A 14,549-nucleotide genomic window follows, 5' to 3' on the forward strand; every position below is an offset into this window, starting at 1 on the left:
AGCCTCCCCCTGCCTGCCCCCACGCTGGCGTGCAGCCGGGACCATGGACATCCCAGAGGCTGCCCAGCCGGGGCACCTACAGCCAGCCCCTGGCTTCATACAAGCGCCGGTATGACAGCAGGTGGCAAGCTTGTCCTCTCCTCAAGCTAGCACTGGAAGGGCTGCTTACTGGGGAGGCCGGAGATGGGTGGAGCTACTATTCTGACGCCTGCAGGCCCCTACCAAAAAGAATCCTGCAGGGAGCTGGACGAGGAGCACCTCACACTGCCAGTTCCCTGCCAGGCTACCCTCTGTAGCCGGTTTGAGGGCTCGGTGAGGTTTTGAACTGCAACTAATGGCCACAGATGTCAATGCTGGAAAGGCCCTACGATGCATTTAGTTGATTTCCCAACTTTGCCCAAAGCCATCTCTATTACTTGCCCCCCAAGGCTGGTTTAAGTTGCTTCTACTCAAGAGCATTTGCAGCCTGAGTTCCATGTGTATGTAGCCCAGGCATGGGGCAGGGCTGCACAACATTCCGTCAGCAGGCAGCACAGAGGCCCAGAGAGGGAAGGAGACTGGCCGGAAGCGGCAGAGCCGCGCGGGTGCCGGGACCCAGGTCCCCGCTACGTCCAGAGCCTGCGTCACCAGGACTCCTCCCCTAGGCCGGCAGCCCAGCCCGAGACCCCAGCTGGTTCTAAGACAGCCCCCACGCCCCCTAGTGCGCAAGCTCAGTAAGACCCCGCCGCGCACCGCCCACCGCCCACATCCGGCCCCTGCGTGTGAGCTCGCGGGGTAAACTGAGGCGAGGGCGTGCCAGTGAATTCATTCCTTCCTCAGTCCACCCGCAGGCCTACAAAGCTCTCTCCCCCTCCTCAGCGCCACAAGGCACAGCAGGGACGGATGGGAAGAAGGGGAGGGGGCCGAAAGCAAGCTGGGTGCGAGGAGCCAGCCGATCCTGCCACACTCAAGATGGCGGCACGGCCGTGGCGAGGTCCCTCAGAGGCGGTACCAGCGCATGCGCAGTGCGGAGTCCCGGCCCGGGACACAAGATGGCGGCAGCGGCGCTGGGGAGGGCGAGGCGGAGGCGGCAAAACGGGCGGTCGAGCAGAACGTGTAGCCGCGTCCCCTCGAGTCCGCTCCGGGCAGGTAAGAGTCCCAGGAAGCCATGGTCCCGAAGCGAGCCGCGCCAGGGTCTGGGGATCCGAAGCTGGGCGGCGGCGGCCCCTCCGGCGCTTTCTGCTCGGGGCTGCCTCTTGCCCCATCTCTGTTGCCGCCGCCATCTTAGACCCGCGGGTGGGCAGCCGCGCCGGTGGCCGAAGTGAGGGAGGTGGGCCCAAAGAGCCCGAGCGGAGCGGCCTCTAGGGCCCCTCCGCTGCTGCCGCCGCCACCGCCTTTGTGTCGGGCTCCGACTCTGAGTCGCCTCAGCCCGGGGGCGGGAGCGCGCGGCGGGGCGGGGGGCGGAGCCCGGGAGATGGGCCGGCGCGCGCGCGCGCCAAACAGCCCACCCTCGCTGAGGTGGGGGAGGGGAAGGTGCGCGCGCGCGCGCGCTGGGGTTTGCCGCTTTTCGCCCTCGCGGCTGCGCACTTTGTTCGCCCTTTGACTCCTCCCTACTGGGCCGGAGAATTCTGATTGGTATATTGCGGAGATGGTTCCGCCCCACCTGCCTCCAATCCCGGATTCGGACTCTGGCTTCTGGTGGGTTCCTCTGGTTGCGCAGATACAGTTGTTTATCCTTGAGTAGCGGTAATTGTCAAACTGCGGTATGCGTGGGGGTCGGGAAGCCACAGGATAAATAAAAATGTTATCTTAAGAGCAGTTATGTCTTACTGGGAGCGTACAATGCTGGACTCTACACATAACGGTCGAGTGATTCCGGTTTATAAGCCGGGAAGCAGAAGGGCCTCGAATCCGGGTCTGTCCAACCCCAGGGCTGGTACTTCGGCCACAGACCTGCTGCACTCAAGTCACATAGGGAATTAAAAATGGTTTTAATCGCAAAAAATGGCTAAATTTTTTCAAATAGTGTGAAAAAATGAGTCATCCTGTCTCTTAGGGTGCGTTTTAAAAATACAAATTCTTGTGTGCCTCCCCTCCGTATTTCTGGCTCCTGAGATGCTCAGTGAGGCACAGGCGTCTGAATTTTTTTTTTTTTTCCACAAACTCCGAGATGATTCTGATGCACAGCTGGCTTTGGAAATACTGCAGTGTCCCCATTTAGCCTCACACTAAGCTGTGCCGCTTGTGCGTATTCTGCGAAGTTCATCTACCCGGTGCATCAATATCACAGGATGTTTGTTTCTTGGGAAAAACGTTTTTCAATAAAGGCGAACAAGATGTGTCATATACGGCGTTTGCATGTTTTTATTTTTGCAAGACGTTCAGAGCGTGTCCTTTCATTTGCTGTGGGAGGCTTGGGATTGTGTCCCCCAGATCAGTGATATGTATGTATGTTGATTTTTCTCTGGTCTAAGGGTACTTTATTTTTTAAGAGACGAGGTCTTGGCCGGACGCGGTGGCTCACGCCTGTAATCCCAGCACTTTGGGAGGCCAAGGTGGGCAGATCACCTAAGGTCGGGAGTTTGCTGACCCACACGGAGAAACCCCGTCTCTACTAAAAATACAAAATTAGCCAGGTTTGGTGGCGCATGCCTGTAATCCCAGCTACTCGGGAGGCTGAGGCAGGAGAATCGCTTGAACCTGGAAGGTGGAGGTTGTGGTGAGCCGAGATCACGCCATTGCGCTTCAGCCTGGGCAACAAGAGTGAAACTGTCTCAAAAAAAAAAAAAAGATACACTAAAAAAAAAAAAGAGAGATGAGGTCTTGCCCTGTCACCCAGGCTGGAGCACAGTGGCATGATTATACTTCACTGCAGCCTCGAGCTCCTGGGCTCAAGTGACCCTTCCACCTCAGCCTCCTGAGTAGCTGGGACTGCAGGTGCTTTTTTTTGTTTGTTTTATTTGGGCCTGGCGCAATGGCTCACACCTGTAATCCCAGCACTTTGGGAGGCCCAGGTGGGTGGATCTCTTGAGGTCAGGAGTTCGGACCAGCCTGGCCAACATGGTGAGACCCCGTCTCTACTAAAAGTACAAAAAATTTAGCCAGGTGTGGCTCATGCCTGTAATCCCAGCTACTTGAGAGGCTGACACAGGAGAATCGCTTGAACCCAGGAGGTGGAGGTTGCAGTGCGTTGAGATCATGCAGTGTACTCCGTCCTGGACAACAGAGTGAGACTGTCTCAAAACCAAACAAAAAGTTTTATTTGTCGTAGAGCTGGGGGGGTCTCACTATGTTGCCAAGGCTGGTTTTGAACTCCTAGCCTCAAGAAATCCTTCCACCCCGGCCAAGTTGCCAAAGCCACCATGCCCAGCCTAAGGGTACTTAAGTTGGCAGGACTGGCTACAGAGTTTGTGGGGCCCAGTGTGCAAAATGAAAATGCGAGCTCCTTGTTAAAAAGTTATTAAAAATTTTAAGACAGTGACAGCAGAGCCTCAAACCAAGCTCAGGGCTTTCCTGAATGTGGGTCCCTGTGCAGTCGTGCAGGTCACGTGCCCATGAAAGCAAACCTATTGGTGAGAAAGCTTAAGAGGTATCATTTTCATCTCCTGTATTCCCTCATCCCCTCTCCCGATGTGTCCTGCGCTGGAGGCCCCCAGCTTGCTCTTTGTTTTTGCCCCTCTTGTTGTCCCCGCCCTGCAGCATCCCACAGGTCTGTGACTGTCTATTTTCCTATTTGCTTTCCAGCTGCTGATGCAAGGAATCCCCTGGGGCCCCGTCCACTTCACTGCTGACCAGCCCATCCGTCTGTGCTGAGTCTTCCTGCAGGCCTTTCCTCGCCTCTGTGGGACCCTGTGGGGGTCCATCCGGCTGGAGAAGAAAAGCCTCTCATGCTAGCATTGCAGACCCCAGAGGGTGAGAGAAAGGGGGACTTCATTCAGTCTTGAAACCTGTGGGCTCAGCCCCTAAGGCACCAGGAATTCTTCCTGCCCAGAGAATCCAGGCAGCTTCGTTTTTTTCATACCTTGGTCAGTGGTTCTCAACCTTTTTGTTATCAAGGCCCTTTTTGTTGTACATTAATGTCCTGTTGCTCCCTGCGTTTTTATCTGCCAAACTGTACCGATGGAGTAACCATTCACTTTTCCCTTTCTAAATTAATGAAGAAGTCTGTGACGGAGTGTACAATAAAATCAGTGTCCCAATGATTCCTCTGATGTCGTCAACAACCAATCAGAGCTTCTGATCAGCATGAGAAAATCAGTGTGACCACAATGAGTTGATAAAATTTCAGCATGAAAAGATAACTGATTATTAAGCCTGCCTTTGTGGTCTTGTTGTGGGTAAAAGTTTGATTTCTTTTGGGAAGTGTGACCTACTGAAAACAAATTTAGCATCATCAAGTCTGTCTTAGCTCCCAGTTGTCTGACAGCCCCAGGCCAGAAGCACTTTGGCTTCTGAGGCTCGTGCTGGGCATGCTTTGGGTGGGGGAGTAGGGAATACAGATCTGAAGGAACTGGCCTCCTTGCTGGTACTTACAGTAAATGTTCACCTGGGGATTATGAAGGAGTCATTTAGATCGTCCTTCTCAGTTGCATTGGTTATTTTAGCAACAGCTGCTTCCTGCCATGTAATGTAAAATAAGGTGACCAATTAGATTCCATGCCCTTCCCTAGTGTGCTTTGTTCCTTTTAGATTTTACTGGATAGAAGCAGTAAAATCCCATCTCCTCCTGAAAGTTGTTACTGTTCCTTCTTGTAGGAATTGCTTCTCAAGGGCAGATCTTGTTCTGTCTTGTTTGCTGCTCTTGGTGCTTTGTAAATATTTGCAGAATCAATAGTGCTTCTGTTGGGTCCAGGTCCTATGCCTGAGCCCAGGAGAGAGCTGAATTGGACCCAGTTCCTGTTCCTGGGAGTTCTGACAGTTTAATGGGGAGACAAACCCAGCTGATAGACCAGACCGTCTGAGTGCCATGACAGAGGTGTTCATGGCCCTGAGGAGGAGCTCTGACCACCTGACCTCGGGAGGGGAGAGTCAAGGAAGGCTTCCTGGAGGATGTGAACACAGTAGCAAGCCAGGCAGAGAAGAGGGGGAGGGGAATTTTAGGCAGAGGAAGCAGCAGGAGTGCACCCATTGAACAACTGGAATTGCAGCTTAGATCCCAGGGATGCTGTGTGGCACCATGCTGGCTCTCCAGGACAGGACCTGATTGGATTTCTCCACATCCATGGGTGGTCACTGGGGCCCTGGGTGGATTATAATTGGCGGGTGAGGGGGTGGAGCTGACACTCTTTGGTCCTCTGTGTGGCAGGTCCTTTGTGGGTGCAGAGATGGCCAATGAGAATCACGGCAGCCCCCGGGAGGAAGCGTCCCTGCTGAGTCACTCCCCAGGTACCTCCAATCAGAGCCAGCCCTGTTCTCCAAAGCCAATCCGCCTGGTGCAGGACCTCCCAGGTACTGAGGGGGAGCAGCAGTGGGGTGGTGGGGTAGGAAGGGCACCCTGGGAGTAGCCCTGACCCTGGCTGGGCCCCATGCCTGTTTGCAGAGGAGCTGGTCCATGCAGGCTGGGAGAAGTGCTGGAGCCGGAGGGAGAATCGTCCCTACTACTTCAACCGATTCACCAACCAGTCCCTGTGGGAGATGCCCGTGCTGGGGCAGCACGATGTGATTGTGAGTGCCAGCCTAGGGTGGGGGGTCTCAGAGTGGCTTCTGGCACCTGGGCCTTCCCCAAATGTACCCTGAGGAGCCAGCCGTTCAGTGCCCAGCCCTGTGCTGGCACCTGCAGATACAATGACAAGCAAGACACACACAGTTCCTGCCCTCATGGAACCTACACTCAGATGGGGTAGACTGACAAGTAAACAGATGATTGCATGGCTACTGCGCGGTGGGTGCTGCGCCGCAAGGCAGGAATGGAAAAGGCAGACTTGCTCCCTGCGGTCGCAGAGCACCCATGGGCTGCCAGCAGACAGTAGGATGACAGTTGTGGTCCGTGTATGAGGAAGTGTTATAGTACATCTGGATCCTGACCTACTCTGGGAAAGGCAAGATGATGGGAAAAGCCCTGAGAATGAGTGTTTAAGGCGAGAGGGTTAGCGAGTGTGTGTGGGGAGGAAAAGAACATTCTAGGATCTGACATGTCAGTACGACGGGAAGTACAGGCATGGGCTGTTTGGCGGGAACATGGGCTTTTGGATCCTTCTCAGCTGGGGCAGCATGTCTTTACTGGGCACAGTCAAAATAGTTGGCATCTCCGTTTTGCATGTGAAGACACTGAGGTTCAAAGATGGGGAACCACTGGTACAAAACCTCACAGTTAGTAATAGGCAGAGCAGGACGCGCATCTGATGTGAATTCAGGGCTGCACTACTCACCGCTATGCGTTCTCTGGGTGTTACCAAGAGTCCTATCTGCAGGGCTTTGCTTTTTACAACAATAAGCAGTTTTTGAGCTTTTCCTTTATTCCTTTCATTCTGTTCTTGAGGAAAATAATGTGTAATGTGTACTGATCTCATGCCAGATGCCATGTTAAGCAAGTCATGTTCACTGACTCATTTAATCTCAGTGGTGATGTAGGGCTTAGCATGGCCATTCTGAAGGTAAGAGAACTGGAAGGGAAGTAACACACCCTGTCGCAGTTGCAAGTTGCAGGCAGGACTGGAGCCCAGTGTTCTCTGCCTGTATCCCAGCCCCTCTGCTCTTCTCTAAGGAGTAGGAGCAGGGGTGGGAGGGCCTGAGGATTCAAAGTCCTGGGGCTCCTAAGCCGCTGGCCCTGGTTGCAACTCTGCTGGTCTCCCTCCACCAGTCGGACCCTTTGGGGCTGAATGCGACCCCACTGCCCCAAGACTCAAGCTTGGTGGAAACCCCCCCGGCTGAGAACAAGCCCAGAAAGCGGCAGCTCTCGGAAGAGCAGCCAAGCGGCAATGGTGTGAAGAAGCCCAAGGTGAGTGTCTGCGGCCAGGAACCGGCTGCTGAGCAGCCAGCTCAGATGGGCAGCCCGCAGGCTCCCTGCAGGGGCTAGGCGTCGGCAGGCCAGCCAGGAGGGGGGCCCGGGACACAGTTCACCAGGTGTGCACTGTATTGGATGGAGCCTCTCTGGTGAATCTCCTGACTTGACACCTTTGTGACTTTCACTACAGATTGAAATCCCAGTGACACCCACAGGCCAGTCGGTGCCCAGCTCCCCCAGTGTCCCAGGAACCCCAACGCTGAAGATGTGGGGTACGTCCCCTGAAGATAAACAGCAGGCAGCTCTCCTGCGACCCACTGAGTGAGTCCCCGCTGATTGGCTTGGGGGCACCCACTGCTAGCGTCAGCCTGTCTGGGACTGTGGGGTGTGGTGTGGGTGGCCAGGGCATCTTCATCACTCCTCTCTGTGCCCCAAGGGTCTACTGGGACCTGGACATCCAGACCAATGCTGTCATCAAGCACCGGGGGCCTTCAGAGGTGCTGCCCCCGCACCCTGAAGTGGAGCTGCTCCGCTCTCAGCTCATCTTGAAGCTTCGGCAGCACTACCGGGAGCTGTGCCAGCAGCGAGAGGGTACCTGCCTCTGGGCTGCGGCCTCCTTTATTTCCACCCACCTTTAGCAAGAGCCAGGCTTGACCAGGCCAGCTTGGGAATGGCGAAGTGGGGCCCCGTGGTGAGCCATGATCACGCCAATGCACTCCAGCCTGAGCGACAGAGCAAGACCCTGTTTCAAAAAAACCAAAAAAACAAAGAGTATTTATACCTTAGGATTCTATGACAAGGATTAAGTAAAATGGATAAGTATTAAATAAACTGTAGTTTTAAATTTTTTTTTTTTGAGACGGAGTCTCGCTCTGTAGCCCATGCTGGAGTGCAATGGCACCATCTCTGCTCACTGCATCATCCGCCTCCCAGGTCCCGGTTCAAGCAATTCTCCTGCCTCAGCCTCCCGAGTAGTGGGATTACAGGCACACACCACCATGCCCAGCTAAGTTTTGTATTTTTAGTAGAGACGGGGTGTCACAGTGTTGGCCAGGCTGGTCTTGAACTCCTGACGTCGTGATCCACCCGCTTCAGCCTCCCAAAGTACTGGGATTACAGGCATGAGCCACCACACCTGGCCAATTTTTTTTTTTTTCAAGAGACACGATCTTGCTATGTTGCCCAGGCTGGTCTTGTACTCCTGGGCTCAAGCCTTCTGCTTGCCTTGGCCTCCCACAGTGCTGGGATTACAGATGTGAGCCACCATGCGTGGCCTAGTTTTTAATTTTTATGATTAGTAATAAACCTATTTAACTTTGCTCAAAGATAGAATGCTCTGGCCTCCCCCCCGCTTTTTTTTATATTATGTAATACTTTTTTTTCTTTTTCTAAGATGGAGTTTCACTGTTGCCCAGACTGAAGTGCAATGGCACAATCTTGGCTTACTGCAACCTTTGCCTCCCGGGTTCAAGCAATTCTCCTGCCTCAGCCTCCTGAGTAGCTGGGAATGCAGGCACATGCCACCATGCCCAGCTAATTTTTGTATTTTTAGTAGAGACGGGTTTTTTCCATGTTGGCCAGGCTGGTCTCAAACTCCTGACCTCAGGTGATCCACCCACCTCGGCCTCCCAAAGTGCTGGGATTACAGGCGTGAGCCACTGCGCCCGGCCTTTTTATTCTTTTCCTTTGAGACAAGGTCTTGCTCTGTCACCCAGGTTGGAGTGCAATGGCGCGACTGCAGCTCACTGCAGCTTCGGTCCCCGGGTTCAAGCGATCCTCCCGCCTCAGCCTCCCGAGCAGCTGGGACACCCAGCTAATTTTTTTTTTTTTTTTTTTTAGCAACACAGGATCTTACTGTGTTGCCCAGGCTGGTCTTGAACTCCTGGGCTCAAGCGATCCTTCCACCTTAGCCTTCCAAAGTGCTGAGATTATAAGTGTGAGCCACTACACCTGGCTAGATACTTATTAACACTATAAAACTAGTGATTCTTAGAAAATATTTTGGGAAATGCAGCCTAGAAGCTTCTGAAGTGGGACTGTGTCTTGCTTACTGCTGAATGTGGTGCTTCCTATATGTGCCAAGCTCCAAGTGGGACTGCTTGATTAAATCCAGGCCTTCAGCAGCTCTCCTGTCCTACAGGCATTGAGCCTCCACGGGAGTCTTTCAACCGCTGGATGCTGGAGCGCAAGGTGGTAGACAAAGGATCTGACCCCCTGTTGCCCAGCAACTGTGAACCAGTCGTGTCACCTTCCATGTTTCGTGAAATCATGAATGACATTCCCATCAGGTACAGCCCCACAACTGGGGATGACCCTGGGCCATTTGGTTTCTGTGCCCAGTCATGTATAGAAGGGCTCTAACTCTGCCCACTGTCTAACGCAGGTTATCCCGAATCAAGTTCCGGGAGGAAGCCAAGCGCCTGCTCTTTAAATATGCGGAGGCCGCCAGGCGGCTCATCGAGTCCAGGTTTGCCTCTGTCTCCTGCCCCAGGCAAGATGGGTCTGTGATCAAAGTGGGAGGTCATAGGCCATCTTGCCTGGTCTCATGCAGGGCTGTCGTTGCTCTTGGTGGCAGAAGTGGGGCCAGCTCCCAAAGGCAGAACAAGGGCTGTGATGGAAGCTAGGGGTTGATGCCCAGGGAGCCCATGGAAGTGGAGTGAGGAGGGTGGAGCCAAGCCATTCCTTTCTTCTACCCTCCCCTTGACTGGCAGGAGTGCATCCCCCGACAGTAGGAAGGTGGTCAAATGGAATGTGGAAGACACCTTTAGCTGGCTTCGGAAGGACCACTCAGCCTCCAAGGAGGACTACATGGTGAGTGGGTCCCCGGGTGAGAAGGCCAGTTTTAGGGCTCTGTGGCCACTTCCTCTAGGAAGCCTACTCTGCCTGTCCAGGCTGGGCAAGGCCTCCCCCAGCGGCCTATTCTTGTGGAATATGGCAGACGTTTGACGTTCATCAGTCCCCAAACTCATGATTGTGGAGATGTTTCTCTAGGCTCCTGGCTTTCTCCCACAGAACATTTCCATTAACAGTCTTAATGGAGTCTTATGCTTGGCCACACACCACAGGTAGCTGCCTTTCAGCCTAATGAATGTTCCGCATCTCCCTTGAGTAGATTTTTGGAAACAGATTGACAGCCTGTTTTTTCTTGGGTGTGTGTATTCATATCATAGTTAAGAGCTACCATCAGATTGAATTCCCTACTCTTAATGTGTCCAAAACAATTCTGTTTTCTGGCCAAAACCTATCACTTCTTAAACCTCTCCACCAGCACTAGCAATGGGCTTTCTTTTCAGGACCATATTTCACAAGAGACAAGGTTTCGCACTTCACGATAGTAACTGTGTACTTGACACGTAGAGAGTGACAAAGGTAGGTGTACTCACTAGCCAGAGTGACTCATTCTCACTCTTCAGTTTTACACGTGATTCAGCAAAATTACAAATCCCGACAGTCATCTTTGCAAGTAGCTAAAAGCTCAAATCTCAAGTCTGCAGCAACCAACACTCTTTTGTAATTGTGTCTTTCCCCAATAGACTGCAAACACTGTAAGCTGGGACCATGCTGGTTTGTCTGTTTCTCCAGTAATTACCGTGGGATCTAGCAGTGTAACCCCAACAAAAGCTACTGGCATTTATTGTACACTTACTGTATGCCAGGCACTTGGTAAGCCCTTAAGGGAAATGATTACATTTAATATTCAAACTGCCCTGTTAGGTATCTCGTGTCCCCTTGGCACTTGAGGAATGATTCAGAGAAGCCAGGGGATATGTCCAAGTGACACAGCTAGTCAGTAGCAGAGCTGGTTTCAAAACAAGGACTGCTGGACTCCAACAGCCCTGCGGTTACCTGCCAGCCCAGCTGAGCCCCTTTGGCCTCCACTAGCGCCCTGATCCAGAATATCTCCTCTAGGATCGCCTGGAGCACCTGCGGAGGCAGTGTGGCCCCCACGTCTCAGCTGCAGCCAAGGACTCCGTGGAAGGCATCTGCAGTAAGATCTACCACATCTCCCTGGAGTACGTCAAACGGATCCGAGAGAAGCACCTTGCCATCCTTAAGGAAAACAACATCTCAGGTAGGGGAAAGGTGGAGGAGGAGCCAGCTGTGATGCCATCAGCTCTATACCCTGATGGAAGGGACAAGCGAGGCTGAGCCTCAAGGCCAGGGACTGGTTTGGGGCAGAACCTGCTGTGTCCTTTGGCTGTACTTCTCTGGGAAACAGGGAGGAGTGATAAAGGGAGAGCCAGATGGTGGTGGTGAAAGATAGGCTGGGAGTCATAGTTAGGTGTATCCGAATTTACATCCATTCTCTGCAAGCCTCACTTTCCCCAGACTGAAGTACAGCACCTGGTGGTAGGATTGTGTGAGTACTCACAAGTAACTCAGGTAAACCGTGTGGCCCAAAAAGATCCCCAAATAAGGAATCGTCACTATTACGATGATGGCGATGCATTTCTTGTACTTCTGCCCAGCACCAGGACCCATAGGCCTGAGCCTTCTTGCCTACCAGCCCAAGGCACGGCATACAGGGGCCTGCTTCGGTACTGAGCGTGTTGACACAGGCCACCTGTTTCTGCCCCAGCCAATTGTCTGGCTGGTTTCTTTTTATGGCTTTCATTCCCTTTCTACTGAACTAGGCCACACTATACTGATCTGTGAAATGGGACTTCCCTCTCTCAGTAGAAAGCATGTGGCCCACAGTGGCTGCAGCATGAGAATGAGGAGTATGGTCCCTCACTGCTCTCCCTGCCCACAGAGGAGGTGGACGCCCCTGAGGTGGAGCCCCGCCTTGTGTACTGCTATCCAGTCCGGCTGGCTGTGTCTGCACCCCCCATGCCCAGCGTGGAGATGCACATGGAGAACAACGTGGTCTGCATCCGATATAAGGGAGAGATGGTCAAGGTCAGCCGCAACTACTTCAGCAAGCTGGTAAGAGCTACGGGGAGGAAGTCCCTAGCTGATGGCACAAGTCAGGGCCTGGGATCTTTCCTGAGCAGAGTCCCCAGCAGGAACCCAGTGATGAGGACATGAGGGAGCACTGCTGAAGGCCACTCCTCTCTGTCCCACCCCACAGTGGCTCCTTTACCGCTACAGTTGCATTGATGACTCTGCCTTTGAGAGGTTCCTGCCCCGGGTCTGGTGTCTTCTCCGACGGTACCAGGTACAGGCCTGGGGCAGCAGGGAGGGCTCCCCAGGAGGGAACAGGGAGGGCGAGCCCCAGGCACTGACTATGGCCACTCCACAGATGATGTTCGGCGTGGGCCTCTATGAGGGGACTGGCCTGCAGGGGTCGCTGCCTGTGCACGTCTTTGAGGCCCTCCACCGACTCTTCGGCGTCAGCTTCGAGTGCTTCGCCTCACCCCTCAACTGTTACTTCCGCCAGTACTGTTCTGCCTTCCCCGACACAGACGGCTACTTTGGCTCCCGCGGGTGAGGGCCAAGGGCTGCCCTCTACCCAGGCCAGGGAAGTGGTCCTCCAGAGCACCGGGCCCGCCTCTGCTGGCTGCTTCCTGGGCTGTAGTGTCAGGCAGGCTTGGGTGGAGTCCCTGCCTCCACCTCTTACCAGCTATGTGATCTTGGACATGTTGCTTAACTTCTGGGAGTCTGAGCTTTTCTGGCTCTGTGGGCAGGCATGTGACACCCCTAGCTGGCCTCTGGGTTTCTCAGTGAGTCAGCTCAGAATGGAATAGGAACACGTGGTCCCGGGCCCTGAGAGGAGTGAGAAGTGGGGCCACAGACCTCAGAGGCCTTACAAACTAGGGGTGGGGGTGAGCACAGATGAGAGAACGTAATGCTGTCTCCAGAAGGAAGAATGGCCAGGACCTCCAGAGGTCCAGAGCTCAGCAGCTGGGGATCCTGGGTGCAGCTTCTGCTGTAGTGGTAGTGCTGGGCTCAGAACTGGATTTGAATGCCAGCTTGGTGAACATGGGCATCCCAGCCTGAGCCTCGTTCACTGTCTTCATTCATTCAGTGGAGACGGTTATGCCTTGTGCCCCAGTGAATTAGGGTGAATGCTGGCTTCTGGAGAGGCCATCTCTTCAGTGTGGCTGCCTAGGGTTGAGGATGGCACCTGTTTCTGGTTGAGGGACTGGGTCCTGATAGGACTTAAAATGCTCACTCCTGTCCCCAGGCCCTGCCTAGACTTTGCTCCACTGAGTGGTTCATTTGAGGCCAACCCTCCCTTCTGCGAGGAGCTCATGGATGCTATGGTCTCTCACTTTGAGGTGGGTGCACTGCCAGGGTGAGGGGTGGGCAACAGGGCAGGATTGCCAGCCACCTGGGAGGCAGCCCCTGACGTCCACCCTGTGTCCCCTTCCACAGAAACTGCTTGAGAGCTCACCGGAGCCCCTGTCCTTCATCGTGTTCATCCCAGAGTGGCGGGAACCCCCCACACCAGCGCTCACCCGCATGGAGCAGAGCCGCTTCAAACGCCACCAGTTGATCCTGCCTGCCTTTGAGCACGAGTACCGCAGTGGCTCCCAGCACATCTGCAAGAAGTGGGTGCCAGGGAGGGCAGGGGACGGAGGCTAGGCTGGCCAGGCCAGGCCCAGCCCCACCCTGAGCCATTGCCTTTGCCCGCAGGGAGGAAATGCACTACAAGGCCGTCCACAACACGGCCGTGCTCTTCCTACAGAACGACCCTGGCTTTGCCAAGTGGGTGCCAACGCCTGAACGGCTGCAGGAGCTGAGCGCTGCCTACCGGCAGTCAGGCCGCAGCCACAGCTCTGGTTCTTCCTCATCGTCCTCCTCGGATGCCAAGGACCGGGACTCGGGCCGTGAGCAGGGCCCTAGCCGCGAGCCTCACCCCACTTAACATACCCTGCGGGGAGGAGGAGCCCCAGGGGTGCTGGTCTGGACTGCTGGGACTCAGGCCCCTGGGGCCTGACAGGGACCCCGCTGCCACTGACATAGGAAGATTATGGTTCTGCCAGGGCTCCCCTCCCTGCCTGTCCCCAACTCCTCACCTCAAACTTCCTCCAAGTCCCATGTATATAGGTCCCGATGCCTTCCCAACCCCACCCCTCATCCTGTTGCCACCTTGTTTCATTTGTAAAAGGAAATACAGAAACCCCCCCAAGAATGTGTGAGGGTCTTGAGGGCAGAGAAGGCTGAGGCAGCTGGAGCTACTTCTGGGACCACACTCCCCTCCCTCCAGCAGCTCCTTCTCATGGTCCCTGGACCTTCACTCCCCAGCTGGGGCTCCCACACAGCTGGGTCTCTGGTGGCCTCTGCCTGGGCTCAGCAGGTCCGAAGAGTCCAAGGCCCTGCATCCCCTAGCTCCAAACTCCCCCAGCAGGGCCTGCATGGATACCCCTGGGGATCAGAGGACTGGGAGCTGTGCCTGTCCCCAACCCAAAAGCCAGACTCTGGCTGGCCTTGGATCCCCACAGTGAGCAGACAGCTAGGTGTGCCTCACAGTCGAGGATCAGGAGAGCAGCCTCAGGGGCCCTGTAGGCACAGAGCGCATGCTCCCTAGGGCCCAGGGAGGAAGCAGGTCTGAAGGTGCTTGCTGGGGCTCTCGCTGGTTCAGCCGTCTCTCTCATTGCCAGGCCTCTGCAGCAAGGGTCTGCCCTGCTGGTGGATCACTGGACTGAGAGAGGCAGGGCAGGGCAGGTCATGCTGTGGAGCC

The 14,549-nt window shown here is 54.7% G+C and overlaps 2 protein-coding genes across 2 annotated transcripts in view; both read left to right on the forward strand.

Moving 5' to 3' along the window:
* Positions 1-14,549, forward strand: part of CD40 (CD40 molecule) — a 245,777-nt gene that overhangs the window by 41,927 nt on the left and 189,301 nt on the right. The gene's annotated exons all lie outside the window — the stretch shown is intronic.
* PCIF1 (phosphorylated CTD interacting factor 1) lies at positions 1,022-13,997 on the forward strand. Its single transcript, XM_015148917.3, has 17 exons — positions 1,022-1,128; positions 3,724-3,891; positions 5,285-5,427; positions 5,519-5,643; positions 6,779-6,916; positions 7,113-7,243; positions 7,359-7,513; positions 9,063-9,210; positions 9,306-9,389; positions 9,634-9,733; positions 10,832-10,994; positions 11,676-11,848; positions 11,994-12,080; positions 12,165-12,349; positions 13,050-13,143; positions 13,241-13,416; positions 13,502-13,997. Exons 3-17 carry the CDS (start codon positions 5,304-5,306, stop codon positions 13,731-13,733), a joined length of 2,115 nt encoding a protein of 704 aa, XP_015004403.1. The 5' UTR covers positions 1,022-1,128; positions 3,724-3,891; positions 5,285-5,303; the 3' UTR covers positions 13,734-13,997.

Source organism: Macaca mulatta, chromosome 10, assembly GCF_049350105.2.
Source record: "Macaca mulatta isolate MMU2019108-1 chromosome 10, T2T-MMU8v2.0, whole genome shotgun sequence".
In the NCBI taxonomy this organism is placed as follows: Eukaryota; Metazoa; Chordata; class Mammalia; order Primates; family Cercopithecidae; genus Macaca; species Macaca mulatta.